At 40.2% G+C, this 18,836-nt stretch overlaps 1 protein-coding gene across 2 annotated transcripts in view; it reads right to left on the bottom strand.

Moving 5' to 3' along the window:
• Nucleotides 1-318: 318 nt before the first annotated feature.
• myom1a (myomesin 1a (skelemin)) overlaps nt 319-18,836 on the bottom strand; it is an 83,108-nt gene continuing 64,590 nt past the window's right edge. For both annotated transcript variants that reach the window (XM_061921054.1, XM_061921055.1), the window contains 8 exons: nt 13,047-13,134; nt 6,476-6,514; nt 6,288-6,393; nt 6,058-6,221; nt 5,944-5,980; nt 5,753-5,775; nt 866-921; nt 319-624 (listed from right to left, as the gene is read on the bottom strand). In XM_061921054.1, the coding sequence (XP_061777038.1) occupies nt 358-624; nt 866-921; nt 5,753-5,775; nt 5,944-5,980; nt 6,058-6,221; nt 6,288-6,393; nt 6,476-6,514; nt 13,047-13,134 (780 nt within the window). In that variant the 3' untranslated portion in view covers nt 319-357. The remainder of the gene's footprint in view (nt 625-865; nt 922-5,752; nt 5,776-5,943; nt 5,981-6,057; nt 6,222-6,287; nt 6,394-6,475; nt 6,515-13,046; nt 13,135-18,836) is intronic.

The following is an 18,836-nucleotide window of genomic DNA, read 5'->3' as shown; positions in this document are numbered from 1 at the left end:
ATGTCACTTCCTGGCTGTGGACACACAAAGTTCCCTCTCCACGGTCTCACATCTCAGCAGGTGGCGCTCACGTGACCGCAGCCCGCCTCGGGGCACCATTTCTACAAAGTCAACTCTGGCTTGGCTCCGCCCCCTCCATAAAGCTCGCCACCAACACAACACAAACAGATTTTACTGTACAGTTCTTTAAGCTGACCTACTTTCAGGGGTCAAAGGTTATCTGAAACACCGCCACAAACATGCCTCGCTTTCCTTTCTGCTGTCAATCATCAAAGACCAAGCACACAAGTCCCGGCAGAATAAAGACAGAAGGTGGTCTCTACTGTGTGTGTCTTTATTTTATAGAGCAGCTCTCATCTACTTGCCCCCTCCTTCCTTCTCCTCGTCCTCGGGGTTGTAGACGCTGACCGTGAACACGCCGGCCTCCGTGCCGTACTTGTTCTTCACCACCAGGGCGTACTTGCCCGAGTCGGCCCTGCTGACGGCGTTGATGGTGATGCTGGCGAACTTGCCGTGCTCAAACTTCAGCAGGTAGCGCTCGTCGGAGACCAGTTCTCTCTCGTTCTTGGTCCAGCTGACCTCAGGCGTGGGATCACCACACACGTTGCCGGTCAGGTTGAGCGACTGCAAAGATGTTGGACGACATCTTTAACAACCCAGGCGGTATAGTAGCGTTTATAGGACTGTAATAAGGGAGTTATAGGACTGTAATAACAGAGTTATAGGACTGTAATAAGAGAGTTATAGGACTGTAATAAGGGAGTTAGAGGACTGTAATAAGAGAGTTAGAGGACTGCAATAAGAGAGTTATAGGACTGTAATGAGAAAGTTATATGACTGCAATAATAGAGTGTGTGTTATTTACCTTGCCTTCTTGGATGGCAACCACATCTGGCAGGCCTCCAATGACGCGAGCGCGATCTGGACAAATACAAGACGCGGCCATCAGTCAAGTGTTTGTTTACAAGAGGTGGAGTGGCTTTCCCGTATTTCCTTGAATTGCCGCCGGGTATATAGTATGCGCCAACCTAGAATTTCCGCCGGGTCAAACTCGTCACGTCACGAGTGACACTTCACCTGTCATCATTTTCAAAATGGAGGAGGCTGATTTCAATCATTTGAAATCAAATAAAGGGAAGAAGATTAAGACCTATTCAGTAGGATTTAAGGTCCAGGCTTTTGAATATGCTAAAAAGAACAGTAAGCAGCTATGTTTGATAGGGACGGCGTGGCGCAGTGGAAGAGTGGCCGTGCGCAACCCGAGGGTCCCTGGTTCAAATCCCACCTAGAACCAACCTCGTCACGTCCGTTGTGTCCTGAGCAAGACACTTCACCCTTGCTCCTGATGGGTGCTGGTTGGCGCCTTGGATGGCAGCTCCCTCCATCAGTGTGTGAATGTGTGTGTGAATGGGTAAATGTGGAAGTAGTGTCAAAGCGCTTTGAGTACCTTGAAGGTAGAAAAGCGCTATACAAGTACAACCCATTTATCATTTATCATTTATTAATATACCGTAGCTGCGTGTGTCAAATATGAGTCATTAAATGACTCCCGCCTCCTGGTGGTAGAGGGCGCTAGTGATCCTTCTTGCGACTACTCGGCTGCAGAAGAAGTGACAACAAGCAGCAAGAGTGAGCAGCGATCGTTTATTTTTTCCTCTCGCTTGCACTTTTAACATGGAGGATTACATATCTAAAATAAAACAGTTTATTAAACTGGACTTTCAATCGAAGCAGGAGGTAATAGTGAGTCTGTCTCCATCGAGACAGACTTTTAAAACTGAAGAAAGATAAGGAAGACTTCTATAAACAAGTTATCGATGCTTTTGAGCAGAAGGAGCTGCGCATGGACTTCATTTATAAGTAAAAGGTAAGAACATAATAACGTTTTTTTAATTAAATGTGCTTTTCATGATGGTATCCTTACATCACACTCAAATTTTTAAGCGCAGGCCTAAATTTATCGCATGCCTTTGGTGAGCGCCGGAGTGAGAAGAGGTTTTAAATTAATTAGCACCCTAGCGGCAATTCAAGGAAATACCGTATGTCATCCTTAAAGTGGAATAAGTTGCTAATATTTGTTGTGCCCAGACTAATCTCTTGATTACAAAATGACTCGATGGAATACACTCCGTCTTCTTGGGGTGACAAACGACAACAGTTGATGCCACTAAGCCAATGTAATGAATTAACCGCCCTAAGATTTTTGTGGCCCTAAACGAGATTGTGTTTGTGGCTCCATTTTGGTCGTTAATATTCCTGAGGCGTGATATTGCACAAGCCAAAAGCAGTGAAGTTGTTACGTTGCCTAATAAGTAAATAAAAAGAGAATACAATGATTTGCAAATCCTTGTCAACTTATATTCAATTGACAAGACTGCCAAGACAAATATTCATCAACTTATTTTTACCAGTGTGTTACATGGCCTTTTCTTTTAACAACACTCAGTAAAGGTTTGGGAACTGAGGAGACACATTTTTGAAGTGGAATTATTTCCCATTCTTGCTTAATGTACAGCTTAAGTTGTTCAACAGTCTTCCGTTTCATATTTTTGCCTTCACATTTTCAATGGGAGACAGGTCTGGACTACGGGCAGGCCAGTCTAGTACACAGAACATCAATTCCCACACTTCTATTAGCCCCGGGTCCAGTGGACCCGGACATCTTATATGTAGTATAAATGTATAGGGGGGGGGGGGTATGGTGTGTGGTCATTAAATGTATTCTGATACATGTTCTTCACAGAATATGAGCCAAAGTCAATGAATCTCAGTTTGAAAAATTATATATGCATCATATATTTTTTAATAGAAAAAGAAAACGGGTCCCACAGACCCGAACACCATAAAAGGGTTAAATAAAGTGAATAATCCTGTCGGAATAATTATGTCTAAGTTATCACAAAACTTTGTGTTGCCATAAGTTCCCGGCGAGAAGACAAAAGCTGTCTTTGATCCTACCAAGGAGAAGGCTTGTAAAACTGCACTGTGTCGGATGGGAAGCAACATGAAGGTGTTCTGTTTCTTTGATGTATTGTAATCCACAAAAAGATTGTGTCTTGACCCAAGAACTACAAAGCGGAGAGGAAGCAGGACCAGACTCCCCTCCAGGCAACCTTTCATTTGAACTGTTTTATAATAAATAATAATGATAAATTGTATATGCACCTTAGGAGGAGCTGCTCCAATTTCGTTGTTCTTTGAACCTGTTCATTGCAATAATGACAATAAAACTCTATTCTATTCTATTCTACTTGTATAGCGCTTTTCTACCTTCAAGGTACTCAAAGCGCTTTTGACACTACTTCCACATTTACCCATTCACACACACATTCACACACTGATGGAGGGAGCTGCCATGCAATGCACTAACCAGCACCCATCAGGAGCAAGGGTGAAGTGTCTTACTCAGGACACAACGGATGTGACGAGGTTTGTACTAGGTGGGGATTGAACCAGGGACCCTTGGGTTGCGCACGGCCACTCTTCCACTGCGCCACGCTGTCCCTTTTCTTTGTACTGTTTGTAATCAAAGGCAATGGCTGTTTACGACCCCCCTCCCTTAGAAACAGCTGTTGCCACGTAATCAGGGAAAGTCCAAATGAAAGAGGAGGCGTACAATCTTTCGTCAGAGCATGGTGACACTTTACAAGAGTACAGAACTGATGTCTCTCCTCAAATGAGCCAAATTTAATTCTGTTTCTCTTTAATTTCTTGCTTTTTGTCTTGTTTAATAGATGTCATCAGTGTTTGAACCTGACAAGTCCCCTTTTGGCTGAATAAACATAAAGCACCTTCCAACTCAAAAACTAATTTGTCCCACACGCCATTAGACTGTACAACGGGGGCGGGGTTTGGGTACTAGGATGACAGGGGATGCACAACAACAGTGCAATACTTTTTCATAACATGCTCACTACTGCCTAGTTTCTCTTGTTATATTCGTATTTTACTGTAATATTTTTATTCTTGTTGTAATATTTTTGTTTCCATTTATACCCCCATTATTTACTTTTTAAATTGATCTCAACTCTGTAAACTGCTGCTGGAATTTTAATTTTCCTGAAGGACCTCTCCTAAAAGAATCAATAAAGTACTATCTATCTATCTATCTATCTATCTATCTATCTATCTACAAGCTCTGTTTCCATATGAGTTGGGAAATGGTGTTAGATGTAAATATAAACAGAATACAATGATTTGCAAATCCTTTTCAAGCCATATTCAGTTGAATATGCTACAAAGACAACATATTTGATGTTCAAACTCATAAATGTTATTTATTTTTTGCAAATAATAATTGACTTAGAATTTCATGGCTCCAACACGTGCCAAAGTAGTTGGGAAAGGGCATGTACATCACTGTGTTACATCACCTTTTCTTTTAACAACACTCAATAAATGTTTGGGAACTGAGGAAACTAATTGTTGAAGCTTTGAAAGTGGAATTCTTTCCCATTCTTGTTTTATGTAGAGCTTCAGTCCTTCAACGCTGCGATATTTTACGCTTCATAATGCGCCACACATTTTCCATGGGAGACAGGTCTGGAATGCAGGCGGGTCAGGAAAGTACCCGCAATCTTTTTTTTACGAAGCCACGCTGTTGTAACACATGCTGAATGTGGCTTGGCATTGTCTTGCTGAAATAAGCAGGGGCGTCCATAAACAAGACGGCACTTAGATGGCAGCATATGTTGTTCCAAAACCTGTATGTACCTTTCAGCATTAATGGTGCCTTCACAGATGTGTAAGTTACCCATGCCTTGGGCACTAATGCACCCCCATACCATCACACATGCTGGCTTTTGAACTTTGCGTCAATAACAGTCAGGATGGTTCGCTCCCCCTATGGTTCAGATGACACAATGTCGAATATTTCCAAAAACAATTTCAAATGTGAACTCCTCAGAACACAGAACACTTTTCCACTTTGCATCAGTCCATCTTAGATGATCTCGGGCCCAGACAAGCCGGCGGCGTTTCTGGATGTTGTTGATAAATGGCTTTCGCTTTGCATAGTAGAGCTTTAACTTGCACTTACAGATGTAGCAACCAACTGTATTAAGTGACAGTGGTTTTCTGAAGTGTTCCTGAGCCCATGTGGTGATATCCTTTAGAGATTGATGTCGGTTTTTGATGCAGTACCGCCTGAGGGATCGAAGGTCACGGTCATTCAATGTTGGTTTCCGGCCATGCCGCTTACGTGGAGTGATTTCTCCAGATTCTCTGAACCTTTTGATGATATTATGGAGCGTAGATGTTGAAATCCCTAAATTTCTTGCAATTGCACTTTGAGAAATGTTGTTCTTAAACTGTTTGACTACTTGCTCACACAGTTGTGGACAAAGGGGTGTACCTCGCCCCATCCTTTCTTGTGAAAGACTGAGCATTTTTTGGGAAGCTGTTTTTATAGCCAATCATGGCACCCACCTGTTCCCAATAAGTGTTTGATGAGCATTCCTCAACTTTATCAGTATTTATTGCCAACTTTCTCAACTTATCACGTGTTGCTGGCATCAAATAATAAAGTTAATGATTATTTGCAAAAAAAAATAAAGTTCATTAGTTTGAACATGAAATATGTTGTCTTTGTAGCATATTCAACTGAATATGGCTTGAAAATGATTTGCAAATCATTGTATTCTGTTTATATTTACATCTAACACAATTTCCCAACTCATATGGAAACGGGGTTTGTAATATAAATGAACCTAAATAGCCTTTAGGCTCCTACAGTTAGTAAATATAAACTTACTTCTCTCCGCGATGGCTGCCGCCCTGCGGAAGGAAGGAGAGCAACAGTGTCAGAAGCGTCGTGAATAAAAAAATGCATGCAGTAAACACAAAGGCAGGAAATGCAGTGTCACGTGATGGCAGAGGAGGAGGACATTGTGAGTTCATGCAGGCTGCACCAGAAGCACACTTAGCTCCACTTCTTCTACTCACTTCAGTCTCTGGAATTCCTCAAAGGCTTCCTCCCAAGCTGCACGGGAATCATTTACAGATGAATAATCTCTTAGAATTAGGAAGGAGTCCTTGTTTCCGAAAGATGCAACTCACCCCGGCCACTCAGGTCGAACACACGCTTGACGCCGTCCTTGCCGTCAAACACGTCCATGGTGTACTTGCCCTTGTCCCTCTCGGTGGGCTCGTTGATCTTCAGCCACAGCTGCTCACCCGTCACTCCCGACTTGACTCTCTCTGAGGCCGAGATCTTGGCGTCCCTTGGCGGAGGAACAAAGACACCATCAGCCGGGGGGCCGCCGGGCCATCGTGTCGATGGGACGTACTTGTGCAGCCAGCCCACGCGCTGGTCCTGGTGGTAGTACGTGACCGCCGAGTAGAGGATGATGCCGTGTTCCGTGCTCAGGACTTCGATTTGGGACGACGAGTTGGCTGGAAGAGGGAACGACGGAAGTGTTTAATGACATTAGTAATAAAAAAAAAACATTTTTCAGCATCTCTGAGGAGTGCTTACCGATCACCCTGAACAGCTCGTTCATGACAGCCTTGTAGCCTGCAGGGGAATGTGCATCAAGTCATGTCTGATCCTTTATTTACCACAGCACACACACTTTGCAATAAGGGGACACTTGCAAGGGTTTACAAATCGTCACCTTCGCTCTAATTCAGGGGTCACCAACGCGGGCACCAGGTAGCCCGTAAGGACCAGATGAGTCGCCCGCTGGCCTGTTCTAAAAATAGCTCAAATAGCAGCACTTACCAGTGAGCTGCCTCTATTTTTTAAATTGTATTTATTTACTAGCAAGCTGGTCTCGCTTTGCTCGACATTTTTAATTCTAAGAGAGACAAAACTCAAATAGAATTTGAAAATCCAAGAAAATATTTTAAAGACTTGTTCTTCACTTGTTTAAATAAATTCATTTATTTTTTTACTTTCCTTCTTATAACTTTCAGAAAGACAATTTTAGAGAAAAAAATACAACCTTAAAAATGATTTTAGGATTTTTAAACACATATATACCTTTTAACGTTTTAAATTCCTTCCTCCTTTTTTTCTGACAATTTAAATCAATGTTCAAGTAAATTTATTTTTTTTATTGTAAAGAATAATAAATACATTTTAATTTAATTCGTCTATTTGGCTTCTGTTTTTTCGACGAAGAATATTTGTGAAATATTTCTTCAAAGTTATCATGATTAAAATAAAAAAAAATATTCTGAAACATCTAGAAAATCTATAGAATCAAATTTCAATCTTATTTCAAAGTCTTTTGAATTTCTTTTAAAATTTTTGTTCTGGAAAATCCAGAAGAAATTATGAAATATAGCTTGGTCCAATTTGTTATATATTCTAACAAAGTGCAGATTGGATTTTAACCTATTTAAAATATGTCATCAAAATTCTAAAATTACTCTTAATCAGGAAAAATTACTAAAGATGTTCCATAAATTACTTTTTTAACTTTTTCAAAAAGTTTCGAATGAGTTAGTTCTTCTCTTCTTTTTTTCGGTAGAATTTTGAATTTTAAAGGAGTCGAAATTGAAGATAAACTATGTTTGAAAATTTAATTTTAATTTTTTGGTGTGTTTTCTCCTCTTTTAAACCGTTCAATTAAGTGTTTTTTTCATCTACAGAAAACCTTCCGTAAAAGGAAAAAAAATGTACGACGGAATCACAGACAGAAATACCCATTTTTTATATATATAGATTTATTTATTAAAGGTAAATTAAGCAAATTGGCTATTTCTGGCAATGTATTTAAGTGTGTATCAAACTGGTAGCCCTTCGCATTAATCAGTACCAATGAAGTAGCTCTTGGTTTCAAAAAGGTTGGTGACCCCTGATCTAATTGATGCCTCACCTAAATTAAATGCTTCGTACTTTTAATATGTCCTGACTACGCCATTGGACTTGTAAAGCTGTGCTCAGTTCTATGATTCCACCCCCTGGCACAAAGATGCTGACATGGCATCTGTAAAGTTATGCAGCATCTTCTGATACAACCATGCGTCTCTTGGTAGATGTTGTCCACAGCTGCCATGCCCTCTGTAAAATCTCCCCTCTGATACCACCATGTGACGTGGTAGATGTCTTCAATAGAATGATGCAATGTCTTGTGATAGCAATATGGATGTCTTCCACATGTGCCATGCATTTATAAACCAGAATAAAAAGAAAGTACAGCTGCCGGGTATGTAAACTACTATCAATCAATCAATGTTTACTTATATAGCCCTAAATCACGAGTGTCTCAAAGGGCTGCACAAGCCACAACCACAACCACGGCTCAGATCCCACATCAGGGCAAGGAAAAACTCAACCCAATGGGATGACAATGAGAAACCTTGGAGGGCACTGCAGATGTGGGGACCCCACCCCTAGGGTGACCGGTGCAATGGACGTTGAGTGGATCTAACATAATAGTGTGAGAGTCCAGTCCATAGTGGATCTAACATAATAGTGTGAGAGTCCAGTCTATAGTGGATCTAACATAATAGTGAGAGTCCAGTCCATAGTGGATCTAACATAATAGTGAGAGTCCAGTCCATAGTGGTTCTAACATAATAGTGTGAGAGTCCAGTCCATAGTGGATCTAACATAATAGTGTGAGAGTCCAGTCCATAGTGGATCTAACATAATAGTGAGAGTCCAGTCCATAGTGGATCCAACATAATAGTGAGAGTCTAGTCCATAGTGGATCTAACATAATAGTGAGAATCCAGTCCATAGTGGATCTAACATAATAGTGACAGTCCAGTCCATAGTGGATTTAACATAATACTGTGAGAGTCCAGTCCATAGTGGATCTAACATAATAGTGTGAGAGTCCAGTCCATAGTGGATCTAACATAATATTGTGAGAGTCCAGTCCATAGTGGATCTAACATAATAGTGTGAGAGTCCAGTCTATAGTGGATCTAACATAATAGTGAGAGTCCAGTCCATAGTGGATCTAACATAATAGTGTGAGAGTCCAGTCCATAGTGGATCTAACATAATAGTGTGAGAGTCCAGTCTATAGTGGATCTAACATAATATTGTGAGAGTCCAGTCCATAGTGGATCTAACATAATAGTGAGAGTCCAGTCCATAGTGGATCTAACATAATAGTGAGAGTCCAGTCCATAGTGGATCTAACATAATAGTGTGAGAGTCCAGTCTATAGTGGATCTAACATAATATTGTGAGAGTCCAGTCCATAGTGGATCTAACATAATAGTGTGAGAGTCCAGTCTATAGTGGATCTAACATAATAGTGTGGGAGTCCAGTCCATAGTGGATCTAACATAATATTGTGAGAGTCCAGTCCATAGTGGATCTAACATAATAGTGAGAGTCCAGTCCATAGTGGATCTAACATAATAGTGAGAGTCCAGTCCATAGTGGATCTAACATAATAGTGTGGGAGTCCAGTCCATAGTGGATCTAACATAATATTGTGAGAGTCCAGTCCATAGTGGATCTAACATAATAGTGAGAGTCCAGTCCATAGTGGATCTAACATAATAGTGAGAGTCCAGTCCATAGTGGATCTAACATAATAGTGAGAGTCCAGTCCATAGTGGATCTAACATAATAGTGAGAGTCCAGTCCATAGTGGATATAACATAATAGTGAGAGTCCAGTCCATAGTGGATCTAATATAATAGTGAGAGTTCAGTCCATAGTGGATCTAACATAATAGTGAGAGTCCAGTCCATAGTGGATCTAACATAATAGTGAGAGCCCAGTCCATAGTGGATCTAACATAATATTGTGAGAGTCCAGTCCATAGTGGATCTAACATAATAGTGTGAGAGTCCAGTCTATAGTGGATCTAACATAATAGTGTGGGAGTCCAGTCCATAGTGGATCTAACATAATAGTGTGAGAGTCCAGTCTATAGTGGATCTAACATAATAGTGTGGGAGTCCAGTCCATAGTGGATCTAACATAATATTGTGAGAGTCCAGTCCATAGTGGATCTAACATAATAGTGAGAGTCCAGTCCATAGTGGATCTAACATAATAGTGAGAGTCCAGTCCATAGTGGATCTAACATAATAGTGTGGGAGTCCAGTCCATAGTGGATCTAACATAATATTGTGAGAGTCCAGTCCATAGTGGATCTAACATAATAGTGAGAGTCCAGTCCATAGTGGATCTAACATAATAGTGAGAGTCCAGTCCATAGTGGATCTAACATAATAGTGAGAGTCCAGTCCATAGTGGATCTAACATAATAGTGAGAGTCCAGTCCATAGTGGATCTAACATAATAGTGAGAGTCCAGTCCATAGTGGATCTAACATAATAGTGAGAGTCCAGTCCATAGTGGATATAACATAATAGTGAGAGTCCAGTCCATAGTGGATCTAATATAATAGTGAGAGTTCAGTCCATAGTGGATCTAACATAATAGTGAGAGTCCAGTCCATAGTGGATCTAACATAATAGTGAGAGTCCAGTCCATAGTGGATCTAACATAATAGTGAGAGTCCAGTCCATAGTGGATCTAACATAATAGTGAGAGTCCAGTCCATAGTGGATCTAACATAATAGTGTGAGAGTCCAGTCCATAGTGGATCTAACATAATAGTGAGAGTCCAGTCCATAGTGGATCTAATATAATAGTGAGAGTCCAGTCCATAGTGGATCTAACATAATAGTGAGAGTCCAGTCCATAGTGGATCTAACATAATATTGTGAGAGTCCAGTCCATAGTGGATCTAACATAATAGTGTGAGAGTCCAGTCTATAGTGGATCTAACATAATAGTGTGGGAGTCCAGTCCATAGTGGATCTAACATAATATTGTGAGAGTCCAGTCCATAGTGGATCTAACATAATAGTGAGAGTCCAGTCCATAGTGGATCTAACATAATAGTGAGAGTCCAGTCCATAGTGGATCTAACATAATAGTGTGGGAGTCCAGTCCATAGTGGATCTAACATAATATTGTGAGAGTCCAGTCCATAGTGGATCTAACATAATAGTGAGAGTCCAGTCCATAGTGGATCTAACATAATAGTGAGAGTCCAGTCCATAGTGGATCTAACATAATAGTGAGAGTCCAGTCCATAGTGGATCTAACATAATAGTGAGAGTCCAGTCCATAGTGGATATAACATAATAGTGAGAGTCCAGTCCATAGTGGATCTAATATAATAGTGAGAGTTCAGTCCATAGTGGATCTAACATAATAGTGAGAGTCCAGTCCATAGTGGATCTAACATAATAGTGAGAGCCCAGTCCATAGTGGATCTAACATAATATTGTGAGAGTCCAGTCCATAGTGGATCTAACATAATAGTGTGAGAGTCCAGTCTATAGTGGATCTAACATAATAGTGTGGGAGTCCAGTCCATAGTGGATCTAACATAACAGTGTGAGAGTCCAGTCTATAGTGGATCTAACATAATAGTGTGGGAGTCCAGTCCATAGTGGATCTAACATAATATTGTGAGAGTCCAGTCCATAGTGGATCTAACATAATAGTGAGAGTCCAGTCCATAGTGGATCTAACATAATAGTGAGAGTCCAGTCCATAGTGGATCTAACATAATAGTGTGGGAGTCCAGTCCATAGTGGATCTAACATAATATTGTGAGAGTCCAGTCCATAGTGGATCTAACATAATAGTGAGAGTCCAGTCCATAGTGGATCTAACATAATAGTGAGAGTCCAGTCCATAGTGGATCTAACATAATAGTGAGAGTCCAGTCCATAGTGGATCTAACATAATAGTGAGAGTCCAGTCCATAGTGGATCTAACATAATAGTGAGAGTCCAGTCCATAGTGGATCTAACATAATAGTGAGAGTCCAGTCCATAGTGGATATAACATAATAGTGAGAGTCCAGTCCATAGTGGATCTAATATAATAGTGAGAGTTCAGTCCATAGTGGATCTAACATAATAGTGAGAGTCCAGTCCATAGTGGATCTAACATAATAGTGAGAGTCCAGTCCATAGTGGATCTAACATAATAGTGAGAGTCCAGTCCATAGTGGATCTAACATAATAGTGAGAGTCCAGTCCATAGTGGATCTAACATAATAGTGTGAGAGTCCAGTCCATAGTGGATCTAACATAATAGTGAGAGTCCAGTCCATAGTGGATCTAATATAATAGTGAGAGTCCAGTCCATAGTGGATCTAACATAATAGTGAGAGTCCAGTCCATAGTGGATATAACATAATAGTGAGAGTCCAGTCCATAGTGGATCTAATATAATAGTGAGAGTCCAGTCCATAGTGGATCTAACATAATAGTGAGAGTCCAGTCCATAGTGGATCTAACATAATAGTGAGAGTCCAGTCCATAGTGGATCTAACATAATAGTGTGGGAGTCCAGTCCATAGTGGTTCTAACATAATATTGTGAGAGTCCAGTCCATAGTGGATCTAATATTATAGTGAGAGTCCAGTCTATAGTGGATCTAACATAATAGTGTGAGAGTCCAGTCCATAGTGGATCTAACATAATAGTGTGAGTCCAGTCCAGAGTGGATCTAACATAATAGTGAGAGTCCAGTCCATAGTGGATCCAACATAATAGTGAGAGTCCAGTCCTTAGTGGGGCCAGCAGGAGATCATCTTGAGTGGAGACAGGATAGCAGTGCAGAGATGTCCCCAACTGATGCACAGATGAGTGGTCCACCCCGGGTCCCGACTTTGGACAGCTAGCGCTTCATCTCTGGTCACCGAATCCAGTCATCCATCCATTTCCTACTGCTTGTCCCTTTCAGGGTTAAGGGGGTGCTGGAGCCTATCCCATTGGCACTCAGGCAGAAGGTGGGGTACACCCTGGACACGTCGCCACCTCATCACAGGGCCAACACAGATAGATACACAACATTCACACACTAGGAACCATTTGGTGTTGCCAATCAACCTATCCCCAGGTGCATGTCTTTGGAGGTGGGAGGGGCTTATCCCCAGGTGCATGTCTTTGGAGGTGGGAGGAAGCCAGAGTATCCGGAGGGAACCCACACAGTCACAGGGAGAACATGCAAACTCCACAAAGAAAGATGGGATATTTATAAACCCCTTTTTAGGTCCCCCTATTATAAAGTTTTCCTACTAAATGTTTCGAGCACTTACCTTCATTTGTCAGATCAAACCTGCTCACATCTTGGCCTCTCTTGTCCTTCAAGAACACCTCGTAAATACCAGCATCCTCCTTGGTAATCTAAGGGTGGAAACAAAAGCCCGCTTAGAGACCTGGAGTATATGCCTACATCTCTCCCAGCACGAACCGACAGGGCCGCAGTTTAACTGTAACTCCCATTGACAGTAGTTTAACTGTAACTACCATCGACAGTAGTTTAACTGTAACTCCCATTGACAGTAGTTTAACTGTAACTCCCATTGACAGTAGTTTAACTGTAACTCCCATTGACAGTAGTTTAACTGTAACTCCCATTGACAGTAGTTTAACTGTAACTCCCATTGACAATACTTTAACTGTAACTCCCATTGACAGTAGTTTAACTGTAACTCCCATTGACAGTAGTTTAACTGTAACTCCCATTGACAGCCGTTTAACTGTAACTCCCATTGACAGTAGTTTAACTGTAACTCCCATTGACAATACTTTAACTGTAACTACCATCAACAGTAGTTTAACTGTAACTCCCATTGACAGTAGTTTAACTGTAACTCCCATTGACAGTAGTTTAACTGTAACTCCCATTGACAATACTTTAACTGTAACTCCCATTGACAGCCGTTTAACTGTAACTCCCATTGACAGTAGTTTAACTGTAACTCCCATTGACAGTAGTTTAACTGTAACTCCCATTGACAATACTTTAACTGTAACTCCCATTGACAGTAGTTTAACTGTAACTCCCATTGACAGTAGTTTAACTGTAACTCCCATTGACAGTAGTTTAACTGTAACTCCCATTGACAGTAGTTTAACTGTAACTCCCATTGACAATACTTTAACTGTAACTCCCATTGACAGTAGTTTAACTGTAACTCCCATTGACAGTAGTTTAACTGTAACTCCCATTGACAGCCGTTTAACTGTAACTCCCATTGACAGTAGTTTAACTGTAACTCCCATTGACAATACTTTAACTGTAACTACCATCAACAGTAGTTTAACTGTAACTCCCATTGACAGTAGTTTAACTGTAACTCCCATTGACAATACTTTAACTGTAACTCCCATTGACAGTAGATTAACTGTAACTCCCATTGACAGTAGTTTAACTGTAACTCCCACTGACAGTAGTTTAACTGTAACTCCCATTGACAGTAGTTTAACTGTAACTCCCATTGACAGTAGTTTAACTGTAACTCCCATTGACAATACTTTAACTGTAACTCCCATTGACAGTAGTTTAACTGTAACTCCCATTCACAATACTTTAACTGTAACTCCCATTGACAGTAGTTTAACTGTAACTCCCATTGACAGTAGTTTAACTGTAACTCCCATTGACAGTAGTTTAACTGTAACTCCCATTGACAGTAGTTTAACTGTAACTCCCATTGACAATACTTTAACTGTAACTCCCATTGACAGCCGTTTAACTGTAACTCCCAGTGACAGCCGTTTAACTGTAACTACCATCAACAGTAGTTTAACTGTAACTCCCATTGACAGTAGTTTAACTGTAACTCCCATTGACAGCCGTTTAACTGTAACTCCCATTTACAGTCGTTTAACTGTAACTACCATCAACAGTAGTTTAACTGTAACTCCCATTGACAGTAGTTTAACTGTAACTCCCATTGACAGCCGTTTAACTGTAACTCCCATTGACAGTAGTTTAACTGTAACTCCCATTGACAGTAGTTTAACTGTAACTCCCATTGACAGTAGTTTAACTGTAACTCCCATCGACAGTAGTTTAACTGTAACTCCCATTGACAGTAGTTTAACTGTAACTCCCATTGACAGTAGTTTAACTGTAACTCCCATTGACAGTAGTTTAACTGTAACTCCCATTGACAGTAGTTTAACTGTAACTCCCATTGACAGTAGTTTAACTGTAACTCCCATTGACAGTAGTTTAACTGTAACTCCCATTGACAGTAGTTTAACTGTAACTCCCATTGACAGTAGTTTAACTGTAACTCCCATTGACAGTAGTTTAACTGTAACTCCCATTGACAGCCGTTTAACTGTAACTCCCAGTGACAGCCGTTTAACTGTAACTCCCATTTACAGTCGTTTAACTGTAACTACCATCAACAGTAGTTTAACTGTAACTCCCATTGACAGTAGTTTAACTGTAACTCCCATTGACAGCCGTTTAACTGTAACTCCCATTGACAGTAGTTTAACTGTAACTCCCATTGACAGTAGTTTAACTGTAACTCCCATCGACAGTAGTTTAACTGTAACTCCCATCGACAGTAGTTTAACTGTAACTCCCATTGACAGTAGTTTAACTGTAACTCCCATTGACAGTACTTTAACTGTAACTCCCATTTACAGTCGTTTAACTGTAACTACCATCAACAGTAGTTTAACTGTAACTCCCATTGACAGTAGTTTAACTGTAACTCCCATTGACAGCCGTTTAACTGTAACTCCCATTGACAGTAGTTTAACTGTAACTCCCATTGACAGTAGTTTAACTGTAACTCCCATCGACAGTAGTTTAACTGTAACTCCCATCGACAGTAGTTTAACTGTAACTCCCATTGACAGTAGTTTAACTGTAACTCCCATTGACAGTACTTTAACTGTAACTCCCATTGACAGTAGTTTAACTGTAACTCCCATCGACAGTAGTTTAACTGTAACTCCCATTGACAATACTTTAACTGTAACTCCCATTGACAGTAGTTTAACTGTAACTCCCATTGACAGTAGTTTAACTGTAACTCCCATTGACAGTAGTTTAACTGTAACTCCCATTGACAATACTTTAACTGTAACTCCCATTGACAGTAGTTTAACTGTAACTCCCATTGACAGTAGTTTAACTGTAACTCCCATTGACAGTAGTTTAACTGTAACTCCCATTGACAGTAGTTTAACTGTAACTCCCATTGACAATACTTTAACTGTAACTCCCATTGACAGTAGTTTAACTGTAACTCCCATTGACAGCCGTTTAACTGTAACTCCCAGTGACAGCCGTTTAACTGTAACTCCCATTTACAGTCGTTTAACTGTAACTACCATCAACAGTAGTTTAACTGTAACTCCCATTGACAGTAGTTTAACTGTAACTCCCATTGACAGCCGTTTAACTGTAACTCCCATTGACAGTAGTTTAACTGTAACTCCCATTGACAGTAGTTTAACTGTAACTCCCATTGACAATACTTTAACTGTAACTCCCATTGACAGCAGTTTAACTGTAACTCCCATTGACAGTAGTTTAACTGTAACTCCCATTGACAGTAGTTTAACTGTAACTCCCATCGACAGTAGTTTAACTGTAACTCCCATTGACAGTAGTTTAACTGTAACTCCCATCGACAGTAGTTTAACTGTAACTCCCATTGACAGTAGTTTAACTGTAACTCCCATTGACAGTACTTTAACTGTAACTCCCATTGACAGTAGTTTAACTGTAACTCCCATTGACAGTAGTTTAACTGTAACTCCCATTGACAGTAGTTTAACTGTAACTCCCATTGACAGTAGTTTAACTGTAACTCCCATTGACAGTAGTTTAACTGTAACTCCCATTGACAGTAGTTTAACTGTAACTCCCATTGACAGTAGTTTAACTGTAACTCCCATTGACAATACTTTAACTGTAACTCCCATTGACAGTAGTTTAACTGTAACTCCCATTGACAGTAGTTTAACTGTAACTCCCATTGACAATACTTTAACTGTAACTCCCATTGACAGTAGTTTAACTGTAACTCCCATTGACAGTAGTTTAACTGTAACTCCCATTGACAGTAGTTTAACTGTAACTCCCATTGACAGTAGTTTAACTGTAACTCCCATTGACAGTAGTTTAACTGTAACTCCCATTGACAGCCGTTTAACTGTAACTCCCAGTGACAGCCGTTTAACTGTAACTCCCATTTACAGTCGTTTAACTGTAACTACCATCAACAGTAGTTTAACTGTAACTCCCATTGACAGTAGTTTAACTGTAACTCCCATTGACAGCCGTTTAACTGTAACTCCCATTGACAGTAGTTTAACTGTAACTCCCATTGACAGTAGTTTAACTGTAACTCCCATTGACAATACTTTAACTGTAACTCCCATTGACAGCAGTTTAACTGTAACTCCCATTGACAGTAGTTTAACTGTAACTCCCATTGACAGTAGTTTAACTGTAACTCCCATCGACAGTAGTTTAACTGTAACTCCCATTGACAGTAGTTTAACTGTAACTCCCATCGACAGTAGTTTAACTGTAACTCCCATCGACAGTAGTTTAACTGTAACTCCCATTGACAGTAGTTTAACTGTAACTCCCATTGACAGTACTTTAACTGTAACTCCCATTGACAGTACTTTAACTGTAACTCCCATTGACAATACTTTAACTGTAACTCCCATTGACAGCAGTTTAACTGTAACTCCCATTGACAGTAGTTTAACTGTAACTCCCATTGACAGTAGTTTAACTGTAACTCCCATCGACAGTAGTTTAACTGTAACTCCCATTGACAGTAGTTTAACTGTAACTCCCATTGACAGTAGTTTAACTGTAACTCCCATTGACAGTAGTTTAACTGTAACTCCCATTGACAGTAGTTTAACTGTAACTCCCATTGACAATACTTTAACTGTAACTCCCATTGACAGTAGTTTAACTGTAACTCCCATTGACAGCCGTTTAACTGTAACTCCCATTTACAGTCGTTTAACTGTAACTACCATCAACAGTAGTTTAACTGTAACTCCCATTGACAGTAGTTTAACTGTAACTCCCATTGACAGCCGTTTAACTGTAACTCCCATTGACAGTAGTTTAACTGTAACTCCCATTGACAGTAGTTTAACTGTAACTCCCATTGACAGTAGTTTAACTGTAACTCCCATTGACAGCAGTTTAATTGTAACTCCCATTGACAGTAGTTTAACTGTAACTCCCATTGACAGCAGTTTAACTGTAACTCCCATTGACAGTAGTTTAACTGTAACTCCCATTGACAGTAGTTTAACTGTAACTCCCATTGACAGTACTTTAACTGTAACTCCCATTGACAGAAGTTTAACTGTAACTCCCATTGACAGCCGTTTAACTGTAACTCCCATTGACAGTAGTTTAACTGTAACTCCCATCGACAGTAGTTTAACTGTAACTCCCATTGACAGTAGTTTAACTGTAACTCCCATTGACAGTAGTTTAACTGTAACTCCCATTGACAGCCGTTTAACTGTAACTCCCATTGACAGTAGTTTAACTGTAACTCCCATTGACAGTAGTTTAACTGTAACTCCCATTGACAATACTTTAACTGTAACTCCCATTGACAGCAGTTTAACTGTAACTCCCATTGACAGTAGTTTAACTGTAACTCCCATTGACAGTAGTTTAACTGTAACTCCCATTGACAGTAGTTTAACTGTAACTCCCATTGACAGTAGTTTAACTGTAACTCCCATTGACAGTAGTTTAACTGTAACTCCCATTGACAGCAGTTTAACTGTAACTCCCATTGACAGTAGTTTAACTGTAACTCCCATTGACAGCAGTTTAACTGTAACTCCCATTGACAGTAGTTTAACTGTAACTCCCATTGACAGTAGTTTAACTGTAACTCCCATTGACAGTACTTTAACTGTAACTCCCATTGACAGTAGTTTAACTGTAACTCCCATTGACAGCCGTTTAACTGTAACTCCCATTGACAGTAGTTTAACTGTAACTCCCATCGACAGTCGTTTAACTGTAACTCCCATTGACAGTCGTTTAACTGTAACTCCCATTGACAGTAGTTTAA

This window comes from Nerophis ophidion, linkage group LG14, assembly GCF_033978795.1.
Source record: "Nerophis ophidion isolate RoL-2023_Sa linkage group LG14, RoL_Noph_v1.0, whole genome shotgun sequence".
Taxonomy (NCBI): Eukaryota; Metazoa; Chordata; class Actinopteri; order Syngnathiformes; family Syngnathidae; genus Nerophis; species Nerophis ophidion.
Note: the sequence above shows the minus strand (reverse complement) of the source record. Positions and strands in the feature narration are given on the sequence as shown.